This window comes from Salvia hispanica, chromosome 2, assembly GCF_029641045.1.
Source record: "Salvia hispanica isolate PSC_SH4W2 chromosome 2, Shi_PSC_v1, whole genome shotgun sequence".
Taxonomy (NCBI): Eukaryota; Viridiplantae; Streptophyta; class Magnoliopsida; order Lamiales; family Lamiaceae; genus Salvia; species Salvia hispanica.
In genome coordinates this window covers 66030041-66044634 of record NC_142693.1, presented here as the reverse complement: position 1 = coordinate 66044634, position 14594 = coordinate 66030041, and the positions used below count along the sequence as shown (strand labels likewise).

At 45.2% G+C, this 14594-nt stretch overlaps 2 protein-coding genes across 3 annotated transcripts; both read right to left on the bottom strand.

Moving 5' to 3' along the window:
• Positions 1-84: 84 nt before the first annotated feature.
• On the bottom strand, positions 85-4299 carry LOC125201451 (protein S-acyltransferase 21-like). 2 transcript variants are annotated; one of them, XM_048099566.2, is made up of 10 exons: positions 3925-4299; positions 3312-3425; positions 3099-3225; positions 2762-2931; positions 2472-2540; positions 2230-2301; positions 2005-2133; positions 1818-1898; positions 1483-1689; positions 85-1044 (listed from the first exon to the last, which is right to left on the bottom strand). In XM_048099566.2, exons 1-10 carry the CDS (start codon positions 3967-3969, stop codon positions 172-174), a joined length of 1887 nt encoding a protein of 628 aa, XP_047955523.2. In that variant the 5' UTR covers positions 3970-4299; the 3' UTR covers positions 85-171. The 2 variants fall into 2 exon arrangements, with proteins under 2 accessions (XP_047955523.2, XP_047955522.2); XM_048099565.2 differs by having other exon boundaries at positions 2762-2970; positions 3925-4298.
• Positions 4300-13729: 9430 nt separating this feature from the next.
• Positions 13730-14380, bottom strand: LOC148932977 (uncharacterized; the record flags this gene model as incomplete). Its single annotated transcript, XM_089065310.1, has 1 exon — positions 13730-14380. A coding segment is annotated over one exon (651 nt), but the record flags the coding sequence as incomplete, so codon positions are not given.
• Between the last annotated feature and the right edge of the window lie 214 nt (positions 14381-14594).

Here is a 14594-nt window from a genome sequence, read left to right as displayed (position 1 = left end):
AAAATAGTTTGGGAATTAATAGAATTATTTATCTATTTATTTAAATGCATGAGATATAAATGTGTGTGAGAAAGAGACAGGACATGACATTGAAAGAAATTATGATAACTTGAAGATTGTAACGATCTAATTCTACTGCTCAAATTAGTAACAGAAACATTAATGAAAATGCTACTCTAAATTAGAAGAAAATTTGTTTTGCTGCTGCTGTGAATCACTCGGTACAAACACAGGAAGCTGCCCTCCACGCTGCGACCTCCCCTGCTGGTAATAGCTTGCCGTCGAGCTCCGCTGCGGAGGCCCAGTCGAGCGCCCGCTCCTGTTCAGCTGCTCGTTCACAAGCGGCCCTCCAAAGAATATCGACTGGCCCGAATACGTGAGCTCCGTCGCAGAAGAGGAGCCACCAACGCTCCTCGAGGCGGACGAGACAAACCTTCCCGCCTCCGGATCCCAGTACACTGACGACTTTGCCCCGTCTGTGGGCCCCACATTGTTGTTACTGTTGTTCTTCCTCGCTGGGATCCGAGGGGCCTCATTGGTCTCGCTGGCCCTTGCCGACAAGGGCGAATGCACAGCGGACGACTGGTACATCGGGTTGAAGTTCGACGAGTGCTGCCCTGCCATCGGTGAGGGCGTGAGGTTCGCGGCGAGAGGGCTGCTCAGGTTGCTAACGCTGTGGGCGCATGTGTCGACATCGTCCCGGCTGGCTCGGCTAGGCGGGTACGAGCTCTTCGCCGGCGATAGTCGGGACGTGCCCGCTCGAGAGTCGTAGTATCCGTGTCTCGTGCTAGTAGGGCTGCTCATGGTCGTGCTCGACATGTGGTCGCCGTCGTACGGATTAGGTCGGGAGCCGATGGGGCGTAGAACGGAGGACGACGCTCGGGCCTTTGCACCGGCTTTGATCGCCTCATGGGAATCCAGTTTCGCCAGCTTCCATGCGCTGATTCTGATGGGGCGCTGCGGCGCTTTTTTGCCTTGAACTACGTGATCCGGATCGACTGTTGATGGCAGCCGACCAGGCTCGAGGTGAGGCACAATTTCATCCTGCAAACCAACAAGGCAACAAGAAACCTAAAAACAACGAGCTTTCCAACACAATCAATACGATAAATGATCAGATGACGAACAACCGACTCCACATTCAACGCAATAAACGATCAAACGACGAAAAATAGAATAAGCTTCGAGTATTCATTCAAGAATTGCAGGTTCTCAAGTATAGCGAAGAGGCAAATAGATTCAATTAATACTCTAATCGAATTTCAAACGAAGACAGCGTCCCTCGTCTACAATATTTTTTTATGGCCTCCTAATAACCGAACAAATCTTTAGAACACATACAAGCAATGTATTAAGACGAGTTTTCGTAGTCCTACACGTAACACGGTATAACTCAGCTTTTTCACCTAAAATCAGCAATGTCTAGACACAACACACGAAAACGAGGACAAAATTCAGCATCTAGAGAAGCGTCATTCTCACCTGATGATCCATAAAAATCCTCGGTGGAGTGCACCAAGCGCCTTTATATTGCAGACCCATTCCAACCGAACTTCTACCGCTAATGGCGGTCACAGCAGAGCTGGTTGGCGAAGAGGGTAAACTTTGTTGATCTCCTCCCTCTACAGAAGGTCCGGGGGGTTCACTTTGGGTCCTCATGGCAACCACATATTCATACGTTGTGATACCCTGCAGAATTAGGCAAAAGAACATAACATAACATAACATAACCACGCTGCCAACTTTGATTATTGCTGACACGCGACTCTTGGAGCATGTCATGGAAGGAAAAATAAGAATATAATCTAACGCCCCACCTTTCGGATAAGAATGATGTGAAAAAAGAATAACTCTCCCAAAGGAACGGTCGCGAGTAAGGAAACAGCTGTACATAGTGCCTGAAAAGGAAACACACACCGCGATAAATTGAATAGTAGCTGCAAAATACACGAGCCAAATTACCTGAAAAATAATATAAATATAGAAAAGGTTTTAAGAATATACCACCACAGTAGCAAACGGAGGACGAGAAAATCCATCTCCGAGCCTGTCCACGATTGTGTTCTCAGTAGCTTTTCTATCAACAAAACAGCGAACAAGAACGGCAATCCCCACTGCACATTCAAATACGAGCTGGAACCAAAAAGGCATGTATGTTAACTAAAAGAATGGTAAAACGGGATTGGCCATACGGGCAAGACTGAGAAAGGACTAGCGTTAAGATCTTACCCAGGCAAGGCTTGCAGCCATTAAGCATACAAACGATATGTAGTTTTTCCTGCCCACACAATTATTCAGCCACTGCAAGCATCGGAAATTCAACAATGACAGTAAAAATCCATTAGATGTGAAAGTAACGAGTAACGATACTCATCCACAAAAATAAAAATCTATCTGAGGCTTTGATAATCTATGGGAGCATAATACACGACATGATTATCCATCAAATCAGGTGAAACTTTTTTACTCACCCGGCAGTGATGATCGAATCCATCAACACATTTGTCACAACTTCTGCAATGTTTGCTGAACTTCCTCACCTAAGAAGTGAAAGCCTAGTAAATATTAGACATACACTCAACTAAATCAGCAATTCGTTACCGCCATTAATGAATTAGAACTATAGAAGAAATTAGCAAGAAAATAATCAATAGACAACGATAACACCTTCAGCATTCCACTCTAATGAAGTACTCCCAAAACTTCATGTTACTAATGCATAACTACCCATCCCCTTAAATAGACCAAACAGCTGCCATACCTCAGCATTGCACAATGTGCAGAACAAAGCCTCCTCCTCGCCATTTTCTTCCTCTAAACTAATTTCATCCTTGCGACAATCCTCTTTCACAAGACAATAGCAAAGGCAGCATCCGACATTCAAACAACGACGTGAATCATGTTCATATGATGTTCCTGCATTCTTCAACCCTACAAATTTACCAGGCTCTTCAGTTGCAGACAACGTACCTAATCACGGCCATCAAGGTTGTCACCAAAAGATTAGGCTAAACTAGCAATGTAGCCATTGAAAAGAAACCAAATGCAGGTGATGAAGTTTTCACTTTGTATATTAGTACTCTGTTTAAGTTACTCACCAGTCAACTCTGTGCCAACATGTGATGTGTGCGCCGACATCTTGTCATTGTCTGCTTCAATGAGAATCCCAGGATCAGCAGGATCAATAGCCGTGCATCGCACATAAAGTATAAACACAGAGAGTGCCTACAAGAATGTTGGAACGTGATTAGAGTTGAAACATTTGATTTGAACAGACATTAAAAGGAATAATGAGCTTCAGTCACACTTACCAGGAAAGAATAGATGCCTGTAGCAATGTACTCATAGATTTCCTTCCCCAAAAAAGGAGCAAAAAACGCATAGAAAGCAACAGATAATAGGAAAAAAACTGTTACTGCCACAACCTGCATAGGGAAAGAAAATTTTCAAGAATGTGGAGACCAGAACCATATTCCAAATCAATTGATATAATACTATTAAAATTCATTATAATCACTAATTCAGCATCTACTGCCAATAAGCACTAGAAATAAGAAAATGACACCTCAATTTGATCATATTTCAACTCAATTTCATCCCCCTCAATATAAATAAAGCAGAAATTACTAAAAATCTGCAAGTATCACTTTCCAAATTTGCTCAAACATGCATTATCCAAATAAATCTATATAACCTTCCATCATCCATAATTTTGTAATTTCTCCATGGAAACTACTAAAATCAACACAACAATCCCAGAGATGGAAACGTTTAGCAGCAAGAATCAACACCAAACTAGAAAAGATGGAAACTTTTCAAACTCTCAGCACACAAAAAATAAAACCCACATTCAGGAACCTCAACCAATCAGAATGTAGAAAAAGGATTCAAACAAAAAGAAAGAGAAAAACTAAAAATTCAAACCTGAAAGGAGTGAGCTGGGAGTTGCCACCCATGACGCCTCGCCATAGATTCAAAAACAGTGTGAGATTCAATACCATTCACACTCTAACAAATCAAACTTCAACTATGCCAGAGTCCAAAAACAGAGGTGAAAAAATGAGACATAATCTACAGTAACCATACATTTCCTCCCAAAAAATTGAGCAAATGACTGAACCCACAAACTGCAATATCCCTCAATAGCTTCTAATGCTGACCCAGATGCAAAAATCACAATTTGGCACGACCCATTCAGTTTTTTCTCTCTCAGAACTCTAGGGCTTCTGCATTTCGATTTATCGATCAATGAGCTATCTTTAAGATGAAGAAATTTAAAAAGAAAATAGAATATGGATTCTGTTATTTTAGTCTTCTAGTAAAAGAAATTGACTAGAGAGTCGGTCACGAAGGTGTAAGCAATTTCTTTATCTTGAATTTTCACCAAATCAATTTCTACTATTATTATTTTCATTTATTGTTTATGTGAGGGTGTATTATTTTGTATTTAAAATCCATTTACATTGTAATTCTTATTTTTTTTATACTCAAGAAAAGAATGATCAATGACTAAATAAATAAATTTATTTATTTCCTTATGGGGATAACTTATCTAACAATATTATAAAGGGTTGAAGAGAATGACCTTAATGTGTATAAGAGAGTGCTGCATTTTCTTAGTGGTTCATCTATAACTCTACGTGTTACATTTACATATAGCCAAGAATAAATTCGGCAGATATAACTACTCAAAAGATTAATTTTTCAACTAATACATTCTCACAAATTGTGTCAACAAACAAATTAAAAGCATCATGATTATTGTCTACACTAATCTTTTATTGCACTACCTTTGTTTGGTAAGTTATCCTCATCATATTTAGGTATATTAGAAACAAAGACTCTACTAGTACTATTTTTTAAACTAAGACACAGAACAAAAGGTTACTTAGTTTGCGAAGAAATTTTTCATGATTATTTGACTTTTATAGAGGCTTAAAAGCGTTGTGATTCAATCATATTGTCATGATAATTTGGCAATAATTCTCTGCATCTATTGTAATTTATTCAAATTGTGAGCAATAATTATAACCATGTGGGGTGTACGTATTTGTATCGACTAATGGTGTTTTAAAAAATTAATTGACCTATGACAATTGCTCAGCTTAAGCATAATTAGTTGCTCCTTGGAATATAAAATATTTGGTGTTCAAGTTGGATTTATATAGTTATGTTTTAATTGTGTAATATTTTGTGTTAAGTTGAAGTTAGATACTTGTCCGCAGCTTTATCGGAAATGATTCAAGGAAATAATAATTTAATCTATTTTTTGTAATCTTTCTTACCAACGATTCTTTTGATTTGTTTAAATAAATAAATCTGTCGGAATCTTTACAAATCTTCTTCAATTTGGATCTTGCATTGGTTTTTTTTTTTTTTATGAATTAATAAATGTAATAGCTGAAAGAAATATACAACCGTGACTCAGGTATACCCGAGGTATATAGCCAACTAGCCAAGGCTAGCGAGCCGGGGAGGGGGAAGTACAAAATACAAAACAAACTTGGGCATACCCAAGGGCTTGTCCTAAGCCTAGTTACAATAGCTGTCCCGAATAACTTGAGGTTAAAAATCGGATCCTAATAAGCCTAATGGCTGAGACAAACGTCCTTGCCATATACATTACACAGAAACCATGGGCATACCCATGTGGGATAGTCCGGGTCTATCCCGAAACCGCAAAAAAAGACCCTCCAGTGGTGGAGGGCGGGCCTCATTAAAACCTCTTGGGGCAAAACCCAAATGGGAAAAATCCCCAAGAGGAAAAAGAGTACCCTAAAATGAATAGGAGGGGAGGTGATCGGTTGAGATGAGGTTTTCCGGCCTTGAGCATGGTCTCAGTGGGTTTGTAGTTTATTGTTCAGATTTTAAAAGTCATACTGGTTGGCACGGAAAACTTAGGCCATTTATATATGGGCGACCGAGGTGAGGTATTTGTGGGCGAAGTGGGGCACCTCTAGGCATGGGCACATGGACCTGTTGCGATCACAACACATCAAACAACAAACGAAAAACAACAATAAACCATCCCACCACGGATTAAAATCCGATGGCAGTGGTAGTCCCTCCCAACCAAGGCAAACCCTTGGTTCCCAGTTCATTAAAATAAAACTCTTGTCCCTTACACACCAAGGTACATTTAGACGTAATCATGGGGGTACATAGTATAAAGAGTGGCATATGTTACTTTCTTGACTTCGAATATGATATGTTTCGGCTCGAAAGTAGTACCTTCATGTAACAAAGCGTTACGGGCCCGCCAAATAAGACTGACCACAGACATCAGTGCAAGTCTTCTTGCCTTACGGATAACGGCTGCGACTTTTTCTTTGGTCATCCACTTAATGGCGCTTGGGATGGTGGTGATCAGTCTCCTAAGGCCAAGACATCTCTTAATATCTATCCACACTTCTGTTGTCTTGGTGCACTTGAAAAAAAGGTGGTCGGCTGATTAAGGATGGGTTTCACAGAGTGGGCAGTGTAGGTCCTCGTCCCTAAAAACAAGTCTATCCCTGGTCGCAAGACGGCCTTTCACTGCTTGCCAGGTTGTAAAGGAATACTTTGGTGGGACTAAGTTGTTCCAAACAAATCTCGGCCAAAGCTTACGTTCAGCCTTAGGGCGGAACCATTCATAAGCTTCAAGTGTGCCCCTAGCGACGTACCATTTGGCCCAGAGCGCTTCGACCCCCATGTGCGACATTGTGTTTAGCATTTCGTCCCTTATCTCCAGTATCCTCTTGAATAGTGGCGATTCCCTCTTTCTTGGTGTCCATTCCCAAATAGTCCTAGTTGGCAAGAACTCACTGTGTATCCACTTGATCCAAAGAGAGTCTTTCTTATTATGGATGTTCCATAGGTTTCGAGCTAACAAGGCTTTATTCCAAGCGCCGAGATCACGGAACCCTAAGCCACATTCCTCCTTCGGAAGGCACAAGTCTTTCCAAGCGATTGGTGGATGATTAGTTCCCCAAAGGAACTTTCGGCAGATAGAAATGATCCGGTCTCTCACATTTGCTGGTAGCGAGAAGACTTGCATCCAATAGCATTCAATGCCTTGCAAAACTGACCGTATAAGCTCGGTCTTGCCCGCATAAGAAAGGTTTGTACCTGTCCATTTGTTGGTTATCGACGCAATTTTCTCAATCATGGGGGAGTAGTGCATGATGTTGAGTTTCTTGGAGTCCAGAGGAACTCCAAGGTATCTAACAGGGAGGATGCCGATAGGGAAGCCAAAAATGTCTTTAATCTCCTCCAAGTCCCTTCTTTGGGCTATCCCGCATGTAAATAGGTTGGATTTCTCCTTGTTGATTTCTAAGCTGGAGCACTCTGCAAATTCTTGCATTGTGTCTGCAAGGATAGCCATGGACATCACATCACCCCTGCCAAACAACATGAGATCATCAGCAAAAGCGAGGTGAGTAATTCGTTGCTTGGTACATCTCGCATGGTAGTTGAAGTTTGTATCCGTTGTCCTGTCGGCTAGCAATCGGGATAAATATTCCATGCAAAAGATGAATAGGGTGGGTGACATTGGATCTCCTTGGCGAATTCCCCTCTTTCCTTCAAAGAAGCCATGAGGGCCGCCATTGATAGCGATTGAGAACCTTGGTGTGGAGACGCATGTCATGACCCAGTAAACAAACTTCGGGTGGAAGTTAAGACCGAGGAGGACTGCTTTGATGAATTCCCAGTCCACAGTGTCATATGCCTTGCGTAGGTCAATCTTGACTGTGCACCTCGGGGAGTTCTTCTTGTTTGCGTAACCCCTCATAAGCTCTTGAGCCAGGTGTATGTTGTCCATGAGGCTCCTACCAGGGATGAAGGCCGATTGTGCACCATTGACCAGCTTGTCAAGCATGGGAAGCATTCTAGCCGATAAAATTTTAGTGATGACTTTATAAATCACGTTGCAGCAAGAAATCGGCCTAAAGTCCCCTACTTTCGGATTGGTTGTTGTCTTTGGGATCAGGCTGATAATTGTGGTGTTGAGTATCTTGAGCATCTGGCCCGTAGAGAAAAACTCTTTGACCGCTTGGATGACCTCCTCCCCAATCTTGTCCCACTGCTTCTTGAAGAAAGCTGAAGAGTACCTATCAGGGCCAGGGGCCTTATCATCTCCAATGTCGAAAAGAGCAGCTTTGATCTCATCATTTGTGACAGCCTTCACCATTACTATGCTGTCATTATCGCACACAAGTGGCCCTTGTCTCAGTACCTCAATATCAATAGGTGTGGCTTGCTTCTTTGTCCCCAGTAAGACTTTAAAGTAGTCCACGAAAATTGAGGCCAAGTAGAACATCCTCGAGGAAACCCTAGCATATCGTATCGTAAGCCTTGCGTAGGTCGATCTTAACTGTACATCGAGGCACCGTTCTTGCTCTATCATATCTTCTCATGAGCTCCGTGGCCAAGTGGATATTACCCATTATGTTTCGCCCCGGTACAAACGCAGACTGGGCCTGATTCACAAGCTTAGGCAACAAAGGGTCCAATCTCCTCGAAAGGATTTTGGTAATAATTTTATAGAACACGTTGCAACAAGCAATAGGGCGATAGTCACTTACCTGCGGATTATTTACTGTCTTTGGGATGAGCGCAATGGCAGTAGTGTTGAAGCTCTTGAGCAGGTGCCCCGATTCAAAGAACTCCGCCACAGCCTCAATAATGTCCATGCCCAGTGTGCCCCAGTTTTTCTTGTAAAAGGCCGATGAGTAGCCATCTGGACCCGGCGCTTTATCATCCTTAATCAAAAAAAGAGCACCTTTGATTTCCTCATTTGTTACCGGCATGATTAGGTTGTTTGATTCTTCATTACTAAGGACATAACCATGGTGGACCACCTCCGACCGTAAAGGAGTCGCTTGCTTAGGGACCCCAAAGAGCCCCTTATAGAAGTTCACAAAACTCTCGGCAATTTCTTCTTGATCCTCCAAAATGCCTCCATCCGATTTACACAAAAAGGAGATAGTGTTCCTTGTATTGTTTGTTCTCACCATGGCATGGAAGAAGGCAGTGTTTCGATCACTCAAGAGTCTGTGCTTCAACCCTGCCTTTTGACTGAAGAAGTTTTTCTCCGCTTTAACTAAGAGCTCCGCCTTTTTCCTTAGGGTTCGAATCTGTTCCTGAAGGGCCGAGTTGGATGTATCCTGGTCCGCCATAAGTTAAAGGTCCTCTAGCTCTTTAATAGCTTCCATTGCTCGGCTAGAGATGTTGCTAAACTCCCTGAAATTAAAGGCTTTAAGCACCTGTTTAAAGGCCTTGGCCCTCTGGAAAAGGATATATTGTTTGGAGCCTACAACACGGGTCCTCCAATTCTCTTCAAGAATTCTTTCAAACTCAGCATGATCCATCCAGAAATTGAAGAATTTGAATGGCTTTGGAGAAACACGAATATCTCCAAAAATCTTCGTGACCACGGGCGAATGGTCCGTCTGAAACCCGGACGGTAGGAACTTGGTATTTGCGATGAAGACAGCGTCAAGCCACTCTTGATTGACCATAGCCCTGTCAATTTTACTAAACACATGGTTATTATTCCACGTGAAGACACACCCCGTGGACGCTACATCCTGTAGGCCCAAAATAGCACAGGCTTCAATAGGCCCGTCCATTTCCCTATTGTCCGGTTTCCTAAATCCACGGCGTTCATCCACATGCATAACTGCATGAAAATCACCACTGACAAGATACGGCATACCCTGTAAACCAAAATCAACTATAGAGTCCCAAAGGGCCTGCCGAATTTCGGGTGAGTGTAAACCATAAACAAGAGAGAAAAGGAAGGAATTTCTAGAATGAACACACCTGATCTTTGTATGGATAGCCTGTTGCTCCAAAGAAGATACCTCTAAGTCCGTAGTTTGAGGATTCCATAGAAGAAGCATCCTAAAAGTTCCATTTCTATCTGCAATAACATAAGTAAACTTCCAAGAAGGAAAATACCTGGCCATGAAGGCATTAAGATTCGAAATCTGCATCTTAGTCTCCACAAGGCCCATAACATCCACCCAATTTCTTTTTATTTGATCAGCAACTACCGGCTGACGCTCCGGCGGCTGCATTTCCTGCACATTCCAGGTTGTGATGATCATTGGGGTGTTGATAGGAGATCGGACACACCCAAGAGGCGGTTGTTGCGAGATAATGATCTCTTGTTTTTCTCAATCTTCTTCTTAACCGAAGAGCCACTTGCCACCTCCTTTCTCGACCCTCGGCTTTTTGACCGATACCGAACACTTGGTGGGCTTGGATGAGGCTCGGCGGGTCCATCCTGATTCTGGTCGACATTCGCCATCTTCTCAGCCACCTTCTGAAAATCCGAGGTAAGATTTGTGGGAAGAACCTCTATTTGTGTGACGCCTCCTGGATTCCCCATCACTTGTTCGCGTGTTTTGCGCCCTAGGGCACCTCCAGATTTTTTCTTCTTCACCGTGCTTGAGGCCATGGCATCAACAAGGAGGGGGTACTCAAAGGGATCCACGCTGGAGGTAGTTTCCTCGTAGAGTGACATTCATTTCGGGTCTGTTCAGATTTGTAAGGCGGTTAATATCTTCCAGACCCTCACATTCCGAGTCTTCTACTCGGTAGTCACACATATTTCCCATGAAGGGATCGGCTACCGGGTCCGTGTCACGCGGCTGCACCATAGCGTGCGCCTGTGTCGGTGTGTCAGCCACAACCGTCTCGTTCATGTGGAAGTCATTGTCTCCGTCCGGATTAACATCTTGGAGCGCTTGGAATCTATTATTGCTTAAAGGATCCGCACTTGTAGAAGGGATATCACCCTTATAGCCATTGAATTGATTTTTCCCCGATGGCTTCCACACCGCATGAGTGACCACTGTATTGTGTTGAACTAACGATCCACTGTTTGCCGAACCCCGAACAGATATATCTCTTCCTCGGTTCGGCTCGCTGCTCTTCCCTGTTGTATGTGGGCGAGAGGGATCCCGCCTTCTATTTTCTAGCCTAATTCTCTCCCTTTCGGCCGGTCCAGGGCAGCCAAGAGTAATATGGCTGAAAACATGGCATGTGCGGCATATCTTCGGAAGGTGCTCATAGATAATCCGTTGTTTAAGCGTGGAGCCATCCGGGAGAACGAGATCAATACTCTCCCGAGGATCCCTCTCCATATCCAGGGTTATTTGCACCCTAGGGCCGTCTAGAATTTGCTGACGGATGGTTGTGTGATCAACTGCAACTGGCATGCCTATGGACGAGGCAATTTTTTGCATGATAGATTTTTCGTCCATAATGTAAGTGGTAGATCTGGGATGCGGATCCACACTGGTACTTGAAGTTTGGTATTATCTTCAAGGTTGAAAATTTCTGGCATCGGTTGAAGGATTAATGGCACTCCAAAGACTGCAAACGACCCCTTATTCCGTACGTCCTAAAGCCGAAGAAACCTGCCAGCAAATTTCCCGCACAAAGACGGACCCCATCCCTCCCTAATAGGAAGGATGTCATCCGGTGTTAGAGAAATACTATCCGTGTTAGAACTTATACCTTCCTCGGGTATTAGCGTGCAACAAGACTTGAATCTGGGTTCAGCGATTGATTCTCGGCTATCCAAGCACGGTTGTTTTTGAAGTGAAGTTGGAGGTCAACCTCAGACATTAATTCCTCCTCCGTTTTATTACGTACTACTCCATTCTCCGTGGATTGAAGGGAGATCTTAAAAAACTCAACTAAGGATGCAAGGTTATATTGAGCACTGCCTACTTTGCATAGGTGTTTAAAGTGAGTATGTTTCCTCATCGAGAGATGTAGATCCATATTGAAGAAACGATCAGATCTGGTTACACAAGACAACACAACCCAACAAAACCCTATATCCAATCTTTGCGAACACAAAGATGAAGGCTGCTGGGCAGAAGTAAATCACACGAAAAAACACAACCCAATAAAGAAAAAGCAAGAGAAAAGGAATGAATGAAGGGAGCAATCGGGTACCAATCAATTGCCGTGTGGATACCTCAAGGAACCAGCCTCTCTTGATCCAGAACGTGACACTACCAATGACAACCGACCTCTGAAGAGAGCGTTTCGAAGAGCACGGCGAGAAGGTAGCTGAATTTCACCACATACGACGAGGACGCCGGAATTGGCGGTGGCACGCTGGACGTCGCAGCCCTTGCGCAGATCTGGAAAGAACCTCCCTTCTCCAATCAATGGAAAGGAGGGGAGGCGCGACTAGAAGCCCAAGCTTTACCTATCAGGCGAGAAGGAATCAGCGACGGCTGAGGAGGCGATGGGGAGGCTATAAGCGGCGGCTACAAGCCAAGGAGGCTGGCGGCGCCGCCGAAATTCAAAAAACCTAACCCTAACCCTAGCAAAAGAGGCGGCGAAAAATAGGGCTTCTAGAGAGCAAAAACTAAAACCCAAAACTAAAGTATGGGTAAACAATATTTATAGTCGCACAGGCCCACCCCCGAAGGGGCCCCTTACTCGAGAAACCCTAGTCGGCAGCGTTCTATGGTGGGCCAGTACCACCACGTGTCCGTGTCGTAGGATTTTTTGGGAGCCATGTTTTGACTATCGCGGGACCGTCCTTAGAAACTCCTCACCGGCCACGTTCTATGGGGGGCCCGTACCTCCACGTGTCCGTGTACGATGAGAAGTCCTAAGGAATAGGACACCGAGCCCGGAGGCCCGGAGAGAGACACCGAGGGTCCGGAGGCCTAAGGGATTGGACGCGAGCCGAAGGCCCACGAGAGACACCGAGTGCCCGGAGGCCCAAGGGATTGGACGCGAGCCCGAAGGCCCACGAGAGACACCGAGGGCTCGGAGGCCCAAGGGATAAGACGCCGAAGGGCACGAGGCCCGATGGGAAGCACATGCGTGAGGCATGATTCCGGGCCGAGGCCCGTTAGACACCGGGCCCGAGGGCCCGATGGGTGACACCGAGGGCCCGGAGGCCCAAGGGATGGACGGGCCCGAAGGGCGCGAGCCCGAAGGCCCACTAATGACACGAGCCCGGAGGCCCGAGAAGGACGCGAGCCCGAATGCCCATGAAGGACGCACGCCCGAAGGCGCACGGTAGACGCCCATGCGTGCGAGCACACATGAGCAGAACCTCATGGGGATTAAAATCCCCACAAGTTGGCTCCATTGAGAGTCAATCCACTGACCTCATGGACGGATAAGGATTCTAGGCGGCGCCTATCACCATTGAGTCAATGGTGCTCCTTTGGTAAACTAAAGTATGGGTAAACAATATTTATAGTCGCACAGGCCCACCCGGGAAGGGGCCCCTTACTCCAGAAACCCTAGTGCGTTCTATGGTGGGCCCGTACCACCACGTGTCCGTGTCGTAGGAATTTTTTTGGGAGCCATGTTTCGACTATCGTGGGACCGTCCTTAGAAACTCCTCACCGGCCACGTTCTATGGTGGGCCCGTACTTCCACGTGTCCGTGTACGATGAGAAGTCCTAAGGGATAGGACACCGAGTCCGGAGGCCCGGAGAGAGATACCTAGGGCCCGGAGGCCCAAGGGATGGACGGGCCCGGAGGCCCGAAGGACGCGAGCCCGAAGGCCCACGAAGGACGCACGCCCGAAGGCGCACGGAAGACGCTTATGCGCGCGAGTACACATGAGCAGAACCTCATGGGGATTAAAATCCCCACAAGTTGGCTCCATTGAAAGTCGATCCACTAACCTCATGTACGGATAAGGATTCTAGGCGCCTCCTATTACCATTGAGCCAATGGTGCTCCTTTGGTACTCTTACTCAATCTTTTGCTCAATCATCCCAGATGGAAGTTGAATATGAATTTCGGTTTTCGGTGGCCTAGCCGTGTTTACAATAATCTGCACTCGCTGGCCATCAAGGGTCTCCCTTCTCAAAGTGGCGAAGTCGGTGGTGAGGGGCGTGCCAGTGCACGACGCAATCTTACTGACTGCCGTTAGGTTCCATAGCTTCATAGGGAGATCGACCAGCCTGACCCATAGTGGGATGTTTACCTCTGGCTCCAAGTTTGGGTCGAAATTTTCAGGCATAGGTTGGAGCACAAGTGGGATCGCAAAAATATTGAAAGGCCCCTTTTGTCGTACGGTCTCCCGGTCTTCTTCACATCCAAATTGGAAGCAAAGCCAACCCTTCCGGTGAAAAGTGACTCTAGCTTTGCATGGCCATCTTCTTATGAGATCGTTGATGGCTTCCTTTCCGGGGAATCTCCCCGTGAATCTGCCTAAGAGGCAAGTTCCCCAACCTTGGGTCACCGGTGTTATGTCTTGTTCATCTGGGAACAGCCGGTCCTTTGTCAGGATGTCGAATTTAAGGAGGGCAAGATCATTTTTGTGGTATCTTGGATCTATCTCAAACTCCCTGCCTCTCCTGAGCCATGCCGTATATGCGACCAATTCTTTAACACCCGGTTCAGTGATTAATCACAGGGGTGCCGACAACATTCTCCGAGACCAGGGGCTCGGGCTCATTTCCTAGATCTGGTGGGGTCTCGGGAACATACCCCACATCGTCATCAAAGTCGCTGATGTCGTCGGAGCCGTCATACTTTGTATGCAGATAGTCCGCATATTGTTGTTTCATCATCTCGTGCGACTCCCGCTCTTTGTTTTTTTTGAACAAATT